Here is a 10,633-nt window from a genome sequence, read left to right on the forward strand (position 1 = left end):
ATGTGCCTTGCCTTGATGTTTGCCATCCAGAAGCTCAGACATTACATGCATGCTTACACCATCCACTTGGTTGCTAAAATTGACTCGGTCAAATACGTCATGTCCAAGCCAGTTTTGACAGGGCGACTAGCTAAATGGGCATTGCTTCTCAATCAATACGAGATCATTTACGTCCTAGCTAAAGCCGTCATGGGACAAGCGCTAGCAGACTTCCTTGCCGACCATCCAATCCCAGCCGATTGGAAAATCTCAGACGACTTGCCTGGCGATGAGGAGTTCTACATCGACATATTCCTAACATGGACGATGTTCTTCGACGGATCTGCACGAGCAGACGAAGCAGGGGCAGGAGTAGTATTCATGTTGCCACAAATGCAAATACTACCTTATTCAGTTCAACTAAGCGAATTATGCTCCAACAACGTCATTGAGTACCAAGCACTGATCATCGGGCTCCAAATGGCAATCAACATGGAAATCCCAGCCCTTGAGATATATGGCGACTCCAAACTCATAGTCAATCAACTCCTGACTGAATATGAGGTGAGGAAAGATGATCTCGTCCCATACTTCCGGCTGGCAACGCAATTGCTACAAAGGTTTGAGGCCGTAACACTAGAACACGTGCCAAGAAAAGAGAATCAAATGGCAGACGCTCTCGCTAACCTAGCCTCGAGCATGACATTAGGAGAAGACGAAGCTGCAAACGTGCCAGTCTGCCAAAGATGGGTAATCCCGCTTGTTACTGAAATGGTACTAAGTGAATGGAGATAGCCTCTGATCAACTACTTGGAACATGGAATACTTCCAGATGATCTAAAACACCGCTCTGAAGTACGTCGACGAGCACATCGCTTCCTCTATTACAAAGGGACACACTACCGGCGATCTTTTGAAGGAGTACTTCTGAGATGCCTAAGCGAGGAAGAAGCCAATCAAGCCATGGAAGAAGCACACTCAGGAATATGTGGGGTGCATCAATCCGGACCGAAGCTTCATTTCCAGCTCAAAAGAATGGGTTACTACTGGCTAAGCATGGTAAAGAACTGCCTAGAACACGCCAAAAGGTGCCAAGCCTGCCAATTTCACGCCAACTTCATACATCAACCGCCTGAACCATTACACCCCACAGCTACTTCATGGTCATTCGATGCATGGGGATTGGACGTCGTAGGACCAATTACGCCAAAGTCATATGCAGGAAAAGCTTACATCCTGACTGCAACAGATTACTTTTCCAAATGGGCTGAAGCTATACCCCTGAAGGAAGTCAAGAAGGAAACTGTCGTCCATTTCATCAAGGAATATATCATCCATCGATATGGTGTGCCTTGCTACATTGTCACTGACAACGAAAAACAGTTCTCCAACCGACTCGTGGACGAGCTCTGCGAGAAATACAAGTTCAAGCAGCATAAATCCTCCATGTATCATGCTCCGCCCAACGGTCTTGCAGAAGCATTCAACAAGACATTGTGCAACCTCCTGAAGAAGGTAATTGACAGAACAAAGAAAGACTGGCATGAAAGAATAGGCGAAGCACTATGGGCATACAGGACGACATATAGAACACCTACCCAAGCTACACCTTATTCTCTCGTATATGGCGTGGAAGCTGTTCTACCGCTCGAAAGTCAAATTCCCTCACTAAGGATGGCTATACAAGAAGGCTTGACTGATGAAGAGAATGCAAAATTACGCCTTCAAGAGCTGGAAGCGCTGGATGAGAAAATACTCGAAGCCCAGCAACATTTGGAGTGTTATCAAGAACGACTCTCCAAGGCCTTCAACAAGAAAGTTCTCCCTCATTCTTTTCAAATGGGAGATCTCGTCCTTTCATTGCGTAGGCCTATCATCACAACTCACAAGACAAAGAGCAAGTTCACGTCAAAATGGGATGGACCATACGTAATACAAGAAGTCTACACCAATGGCGCCTACTTAATCATGGCGGAAGGCGGCTTGAAGATCGGCCCTATCAATGGCAGATTCTTGAAGTGCTACTACCCCTAAAAGGCGACAACTCCTGTTCTTTGTTCGCACGAGCCTAAACTGCATGAACCAAAGCTCTTGGCCCGCAAGAGCATAAACTGTGTACGACAAAATCATCATCAAAATCATTGTTAAATTCATCGCTTATTTGAACTATGTTATGACTTGATCCCTCCTCAACTGAGGGTACGTAGGTAACTTGAAACTTCAAAACTTCAAGTACAGTCACACCATTAAAACTTCAAAAATGTAAATACTTTATTTCTTTAAAAGAAGAAGTCGACTCCAAAGCCTTATTACAAGAAAAAAAAAACAGAAGATACTACTTGAAAACTATGTCCCTAAAACTATGAAGGCGATCTTCAAGCAAGCCTTCCAAAGTTTTTAAAGTCTCTACCTCGGTAGGAGACAAGATGGGAAAATCCATAGTCATTCCTTTATCTCGTTCTAGGCGCGAAATCTCCTCCTGGTACTGAGAAAGTGTAGTTCCCTGCTCCGAGAGAACACTTTCAAGTTGCGATACTTCGATTACCAACTGCTCTCGCTCTCGCACCAACACATCTAGACGCACCTGGACAGAAGTTAAAGAAGTCTTTGTGAATTGATAATCTCCAGAAGCAGCTTGCTGAGAAGACCGGACTTGAGCCAGTGACAAGTTTATCGTTGCTAGCTGATGAGCTCTAACATCCGGACTGAACTTCTCCAAGGAAATAGCACGCAAGGAAGAATACTCAGTCGAGGCGGCCATAAGTTTGACAATCTTGATCTTCAACGATGAAGAATCAACGTTAAGGCTGTCAATTGATCGGATCATATTTATATATATTTTTACTTCGAATTCACTCGTCTTTTCTTAGTTAGTTCCTTATATTTTTGAGCTATTTACGTTATTTTTGTGTTTATAGGATTTGTTATGCAAAGAAAATAAAAATAGAACAAGTGAAATTTTATGTAATAAATTCGTCAAACTGTCTGTGTAGATCATCTTTTAAATAAAATTAATAAAAGAAATAATAATGATAAATCATGATGATGTTTGAAACATCATCATGATTCATGTTTTGTTGCAGAAAAAATAAGAGGAAGTCCACAGCGTCGGTGGGGAAGAGGGAACGCAGAAAGGAAGTATTTCGTATAAAGTGATGAGCAATTTTTAATGAGATGGGTGCTCTTCCTAGACGTGGCAGCGTGAAAGAATCCAAGGAGAGGCACAGAAAAACGGTGCGGGGGATAGAAAATGGAAAAAGAATAGAGAGAGACTGACGGGTGGAGAGAGCAGCAACAAAGGCATGAGGGAAATAATAAAATAAGAAGAGAAATGTGACAGCACAAAAGAAAAAAGAAGAAATATATGAAAGACAAGGGGGAATAAGCGCGGGTGCGCACGGGAGAAGGGACTGCCCTTTGGGCAGTTCGCAGAGGAGACAGAAACAGAGGTCAGAAACGGAGAGAAGGGAAGGGGAGAGCTGCGGGGCAGCTGGAGAGACAGGAGTGAGGGACGGATAGAAGCTGCCTTTGGCAGCTTGAGAGACAGCTGGCGGGGAGAAAGAGAAGAAAGGCTGCCTTTGCAACCTTGAAAAACAGAAGCAAAGCAAGCTGCCTTAGGCAGCGAGAAAGAAAGGCAGCTCGCGGGGAGAAAGAGAAGAAAGGCTGCCCTTGCAGCCTTGAAAGACAGAAGGAGCAAGCTGCCTTCTCTCTCGGTTAAATCCTTCCAAACTTCTATTTTATTTTTGTGTTAATAATGTGTAATTAAATTTATTTTGGCTAGAGGTTAATTCAAAGCCATGAATATATTTGTAATATGAATTGATTACCTTCGGTTGTGATTTCATAAGTTGTGATTTCAATTTACTTATCCGTTCGTATAAAAACTGATTTGTGTATGTTGGTTGAGAGTGCACGCTTAATTTACATGCATGAATTTGATGCTAGAATATAAGTGAATTTCACCTAATCGTTATGAACTTATTTTCACAAGTAGTAAAGGTTGCTAGTCACAATCACGTTAAGTAAATTCTTGGCAAGAGTATCATGCTTTTCATAGTTACGAATGTCTCGTCAATGCTTATGTTTTTCATAGAACTTAATGATTCTTGCTTGTATCTCTATTATGCAATTCATGTAGGGAACTTGTAGGGAATGTTTTGGGTTGTCGTATGCAATCATCCAACCCAATAACTTGTGGAAAAACTGAGGGTTAAAAAAGTGCTGTTCACGGTTAATCTGGAGTATTGAAATTCACAATTTATTGAAAGAACAACTGAAAATCAATTTAGGTTGCATATGTGTCATGTGTGGAGAAGAACCCTCTAGCTAGTCCGTCATTTATCATTTCACCTTAATTTCATGTTTTTGTCAATTCTGTAATTTAATTAAGTTTAATTTATTTTTCATCAAAACCAAACACCCATCCATTATTAAATTATATTATTTAGTTAGTTTTCTTTATTGTTAGTCTTTTAATTCAATTTCCGTCCATTTCAGTTCCTAGTGTTTAATTTAATTGTTTTCATTATTTTGAGTCATTTTAAGTGTGTTTCGAGTTATTAGAGTTTTTAGCCTAATTTTGTGTCCTTGAGTCTTATTTAATATTTTTAAATTAATTTAGAATAGATTAGCAATCCCTCCTAATCCCCGGCCTAGAACGATACCCTACTTACATCTATACTACAATTGTCAAAAAGAGGGTTTAATTTGTGTGTTAAGTAATTTTCGCATCAAATTTTGGCGCCGTTGCCGGGGATTAGTAACTTTGCTAATCCTTTTATTTTTGTTTTTGTTTATGTTTATATTGGTGTTTGTGTATTTTACTTTTGATATTTGATTTATTTTTCTTTCTTTGATTTTAGGCACAAATGGAGCTGAGGGAAATTTAAAGGAAAGATGCGTCCGGCTAAAGACGTTAAATCAAGCGCTTCTTGGGAGGCAACCCAAGCATTCAACGAAGGGAGACTTTGGAATCGCTAACCCAATCAGATTTACATTTTTACACCCTTATCTTTGCTGCTTTCATTTTGTTTTGTTTAGTTAGTTGTGTTATTTGGTTGATTTCTGTGAGTTTGTATTACTTAGTTTAAGTGTGGGGGAAGGTTAACCAAAGTCTCTTTACATTAATTTACAAAAAAAAAAAAAAAAAAAAAAAAAATTAAATTAAAAAAAAAAAAAAAAAGGGATAAAATTTAAAATTAATGAAAAAAAAAGTACATAAAAAAAAAAAAAAAAAAAAAAAAAAAAAAATTTAAAAATTTAAAAAAAAAAAAAAAAAAAAAAAAAAATTTAAAAAAAAAAAAAAAAAAAAAATGCAAATATTTTACAATGATGTAAACTAATAGTATTCATTGGTCGGGTGGTGCTTCAGTAGTAGGCGGGGCTTCAGCAGTCGGCGGGGCCACAGAAGGAGGAGGCGGCAGAGGTTGATCAGTTGGAGCTTCACTACGCGGTGCCGCTCCAGAAGACGAAGGCAGATGCGGTTGGAACAAACCCACAAACCTCCGATGATCAAGTAAAATTTGACCATCGGTGTCCTGCATCTGGTCAATCTTCCTCTTCATGCTGGTGGCATAGCTGTGTGCGAGCTTGTGCAATTCCTTATTCTCATGCTTGAGCCCTTTAATCTCTTGCTTGAGACTCTGTATTTCAGCCACCAAGGATTCAACGTGACGGGTTCGGGCATATAGGCGTTGGGCCATGTTGGATATGGAACCCGCACACTGCACACTGAGAGCCAGAGACTCCTTGACCGCCAATTCATCAGACCGCCTTGCGAGCAGTCTGTTATCTCTGGGAGTGACAAGGTTTCGGGCCACCACCGCAGCGGTCATGTCATTTTTCATCATCGAATCCCCCACGGTAAGGGGACCGGTAGGGGATATGAAGGATGGCCGCCATATGTTGTCTGGTGAAGGCGAAGCTGCCTCTTCACCAATGTTCAAGTCAAAACGACGATCAGAAGGGCCAGACATTTTTCAGAGGTGGTAAAGAAAGAAGAGAGTCGGAATGATCAAGATTAAACAAGTGCAAGAAGGGAGTGTTTACAAGAGGGTACTCAAGTGTGTTGTGGAACAAGCTTAACGTCTCTATAAAAAGGAAGAAATCAAAGAGGCGCTCCTCAGAGAAGCGTCCTCTCGCAAATCGAAGAGTCGGGGCTCCGTTCTCAAACGTCTGATTCTTTTCTCAAAAGAGGAGTTTCCTTTCTCAAAAGCCGGATTCTTTTCTCAAAAGAGGCGTTTCATTTCTTAAAGGCTGGGCTTGCTCAGAAACCACGAGCCGAACCCCGGATTTCAAAAGATCAATTTGTCCAGACGTGTCGTCACTTGTCACACGCAAATTGCTTTGCGGAAATCTCGGGCAATTTGTCGAAGCACCAATTCAGAAATCGAAGAGGGAAATTCAACAGTCAAAGACACGCTAGCTTTCTCAAAAGCTGGGCTTCAACCCACGGGAAAATCTTCTTTTCCAGATTTATCCGCACGTGTCACATGCTACCTCTACAATCGACGATGCTCAGAGCTCGAAGCGCCGATTACAGATATCAATGAGGAATCAGCTTTGCGGAAATTACGGGCAGCTTTGTCAGAAAGCGCGTAATTTGTATTCTTCACCCATCCACCGGCTGCCGACACTAAGTGAGAGAACAGTTCCGGTTGTGAAGACAAGTCCTATAAGTTTCTACCTTCGCCTTCCACAGCAAAAGCACACTCTCTCAGCACACCCTCTCAACACCTCTTCATCTCCGAAAATGCATTCCCAAAGAATCCTCTCGAGTCACTCTGTGTTCCTCATTCCTTGGGATACTCCTGCGAACAACCCATTCAAAGCAAAAGTATTTCATATCATAAAGGTTGAAAGCAAGAGTATCTCATATCATGCTTTCTCCATGTCCTTCTCCTTGTCTTTGTTTTCCGACAAGGAGAAAGAGAGCAATCAGCCAGCATTTGGTATCAATCTTCCAATCTGGAGCCAACTGCCTGGAACCCTTTCCTGATTGCTTACCTAGCCTTGCTCTCGAGTACTCATCTTCTTCATCTTATGCTTCCGTTTTGTCTACCACATCTACTTGGGGGACAAGTAAGGGAGGTGAAAATGAGACCTCGAAGCATGTGGAGACAATTCAGCTAGGGACAAGGAGAAAGAAAGCAAGAGGTGGGCACTTGGAAAGATTGAAGAAAGAAATAAGGACCAACACCTTTCCCTCGTGCCTGCCCGTTGTGCAGAAGAAACAAGCAGAGAAGAATGCAGCTTGCACAATCATCCCAGCGGAAGGAGTCCGAACTGAGGAACTAGAGAAGCTGCCACATTCTGCTTGGAGAACAAATAAGGAACTGCAACATTCCCAAAGAGCAAAGCTCCGCCGTACAATATCATCAAATAGTAAAAAGCTAAGTGTCACCCTGTTCAAGAGGAAAGCTGTGGAAAGTCAACAAGCACGACCAATGATTACTTATTAGTTTTATTCATTATCTTTTATCGTAATTTTCAATTTTTCGTTTGCATTTTTTTTAATTAATTTTCTTGCGTACTTAACTGAATTATTTCTTTTCTTTGCAGGAACTTTTAGTTATTTCCACCCTTGAAGTTGATTGCAGAATTTTAGCTTGGGGGTCATCGCTTGATTTTACTGCAAATTAGGGAAGTTTTCAGTCCAATTGTTTTATTTTGTTTCTTATTTATTTATTTATTTTATTTTTATTTGCATTATAGTGTTTTCTGACATTGGGGACAATGTCAAGTTTAAGTGTGGGGGTAGAAATCTCCAGAATTTCATTTGTCTCTGTGTTGTTGTTTTTTTTTGTGTTCTTAATTAGTTTTGTTTTCTTTTAAAAAAAAAAAAAAAAAAAAAAAAAAAAAAAAAAAGAAATAAAAATTTAAAAAATCCAAAAATATTGTCTTGTTTCCCTTATTGTTTTGAATTAGATTTTTTGTTAGTTTCCCGACCCAATGATATAATTGGATAAAATTTGAACCATGATCATCAAGAACTTAGTTAACATGTGTTTTGTGAAATTCCTTATTCTCTTGTTAGTTTTGTACATGTTTGACCATCTTTGAAAAACCAAATGCACATAGCCTTGTTAACGTGAAACTAAAGTATGACTTAAAGCTTCATATGTGAATTTAGTGACCATATACATCCTATGTGAGTTTTTGAGCCTATTGAAAGTGTGTGCATTTTTCATACACTCCTATTTTTTTATGTGTGATGAACTTATGTGATATACATCTCTAGAACTTGCGTAACGATCTTTCGAATTGTTTGTCATTGATTGCATGAACTTGGAAATGATAGAGGCATTAGGTTTACCACTATGGCCCAAATAACCATGTTTCCCAAAGAAAAATGATATCATTAGTTTGCCAATTTGAGCTGTGTATGTTGAACCTTTTATTTCTTATCACCAGATATGTCTACCCTTATACCTGAAACATTTTTCATTACCCTTTCCAAGCGAGCAATGCGAGATTGTCTTATGAGAAACGTTTGTGAAGTACTTTGAAGGTGTTTGGCAAAAGAATAAGTGTGGGGGTATTTCATGTTTGTATATAAAAAAAAAAAAAAAAAAAAAAAAAGGAAAAAAGAGAAGAAAAGAAAAAGAAAAAGAAAAATTGTACACAAAGAAAATAAAAAGTTGTTCAAGTTTCAGTTTAAAGGTATGGTTGGAGGTGCTAGAAGAATCGCTGGAAAAATTGAGTTCTTATAAATCTAAACAAAAGAATTGCTTGCAATATAGCTTGGAACTTGTGTTTTCCTATTCTTTCATTTCAATAACCCTATCCCTAAGCCTCATTACATCCAATAAAAGTCCTCTTGATTTAAGTTTTGCAATTATGACTGTGGAGAAGTGATCTTTATGCAAGCTTATGGTAGAAATTTCACATTTGATTCTTTGAGCGAAACACATTTAAACTAAACACATGTGTGATTGAGTGCATATCCCGTGAGAAGGTCGCTAGTTCGCATATGATGATTTTAAAAATAAAAACTTGAAATTGCATTAGCATGACTATCTCACACACTACACTTCAAGGATGATTCAAAGATTACTGCTAATATTTGAATAAGGAAGATGAACTTGAATTAGTTGGTTTGATGCTAGCTATGGTTCTTGATGATTTGTTTTCTCGAATGAAATTCTTTGAGGGTCACATAGGGGGAAGCTAATGTTTTTCTTGTTACTTCTTGTTCTAGTTTTCTTTGTTTTGCTCGAGGACTAGCAAAAGTTAAGTGTGGGGGTATTTGATCGGATCATATTTATATATATTTTTACTTCGAATTCACTCGTCTTTTCTTAGTTAGTTCCTTATATTTTTGAGCTATTTACGTTATTTTTGTGTTTATAGGATTTGTTATGCAAAGAAAATAAAAATAGAACAAGTGAAATTTTATGTAATAAATTCGTCAAACTGTCTGTGTAGATCATCTTTTAAATAAAATTAATAAAAGAAATAATAATGATAAATCATGATGATGTTTGAAACATCATCATGATTCATGTTTTGTTGCAGAAAAAATAAGAGGAAGTCCACAGCGTCGGTGGGGAAGAGGGAACGCAGAAAGGAAGTATTTCGTATAAAGTGATGAGCAATTTTTAATGAGATGGGTGCTCTTCCTAGACGTGGCAGCGTGAAAGAATCCAAGGAGAGGCACAGAAAAACGGTGCGGGGGATAGAAAATGGAAAAAGAATAGAGAGAGACTGACGGGTGGAGAGAGCAGCAACAAAGGCATGAGGGAAATAATAAAATAAGAAGAGAAATGTGACAGCACAAAAGAAAAAAGAAGAAATATATGAAAGACAAGGGGGAATAAGCGCGGGTGCGCACGGGAGAAGGGACTGCCCTTTGGGCAGTTCGCAGAGGAGACAGAAACAGAGGTCAGAAACGGAGAGAAGGGAAGGGGAGAGCTGCGGGGCAGCTGGAGAGACAGGAGTGAGGGACGGATAGAAGCTGCCTTTGGCAGCTTGAGAGACAGCTGGCGGGGAGAAAGAGAAGAAAGGCTGCCTTTGCAACCTTGAAAAACAGAAGCAAAGCAAGCTGCCTTAGGCAGCGAGAAAGAAAGGCAGCTCGCGGGGAGAAAGAGAAGAAAGGCTGCCCTTGCAGCCTTGAAAGACAGAAGGAGCAAGCTGCCTTCTCTCTCGGTTAAATCCTTCCAAACTTCTATTTTATTTTTGTGTTAATAATGTGTAATTAAATTTATTTTGGCTAGAGGTTAATTCAAAGCCATGAATATATTTGTAATATGAATTGATTACCTTCGGTTGTGATTTCATAAGTTGTGATTTCAATTTACTTATCCGTTCGTATAAAAACTGATTTGTGTATGTTGGTTGAGAGTGCACGCTTAATTTACATGCATGAATTTGATGCTAGAATATAAGTGAATTTCACCTAATCGTTATGAACTTATTTTCACAAGTAGTAAAGGTTGCTAGTCACAATCACGTTAAGTAAATTCTTGGCAAGAGTATCATGCTTTTCATAGTTACGAATGTCTCGTCAATGCTTATGTTTTTCATAGAACTTAATGATTCTTGCTTGTATCTCTATTATGCAATTCATGTAGGGAACTTGTAGGGAATGTTTTGGGTTGTCGTATGCAATCATCCAACCCAATAACTTGTGGAAAAACTGAGGGTTAAAAAAGTG

General features: G+C 39.2%; 1 protein-coding gene and 2 long non-coding RNA genes across 3 annotated transcripts; all 3 read left to right on the top strand.

Moving 5' to 3' along the window:
• LOC139190968 (uncharacterized) lies at positions 1–815 on the top strand. The gene is made up of 2 exons (XM_070811463.1): positions 1–599; positions 812–815. Exons 1-2 carry the CDS (start codon positions 1–3, stop codon positions 813–815), a joined length of 603 nt encoding a protein of 200 aa, XP_070667564.1.
• Positions 816–3,471: 2,656 nt separating this feature from the next.
• Positions 3,472–3,875, top strand: LOC139190497 (uncharacterized). The gene is made up of 2 exons (XR_011574740.1): positions 3,472–3,550; positions 3,642–3,875. It is a non-coding gene; the product is annotated as an uncharacterized lncRNA (long non-coding RNA).
• A 6,029-nt stretch (positions 3,876–9,904) lies between these two features.
• Positions 9,905–10,308, top strand: LOC139190675 (uncharacterized). Its single transcript, XR_011575020.1, has 2 exons — positions 9,905–9,983; positions 10,075–10,308. It is a non-coding gene; the product is annotated as an uncharacterized lncRNA (long non-coding RNA).
• Positions 10,309–10,633: the final 325 nt, after the last annotated feature.

Source organism: Malus domestica, chromosome 13 (genome assembly GCF_042453785.1).
Source record: "Malus domestica chromosome 13, GDT2T_hap1".
In the NCBI taxonomy this organism is placed as follows: domain Eukaryota; kingdom Viridiplantae; phylum Streptophyta; class Magnoliopsida; order Rosales; family Rosaceae; genus Malus; species Malus domestica.

Coding starts and splice junctions, on each gene's coding strand:
- LOC139190968 (XM_070811463.1), top strand. CDS start 1: ATGTGCCTTGCCTTGATGTTTGCCATCCAGAAGCTCAGACATTACATG.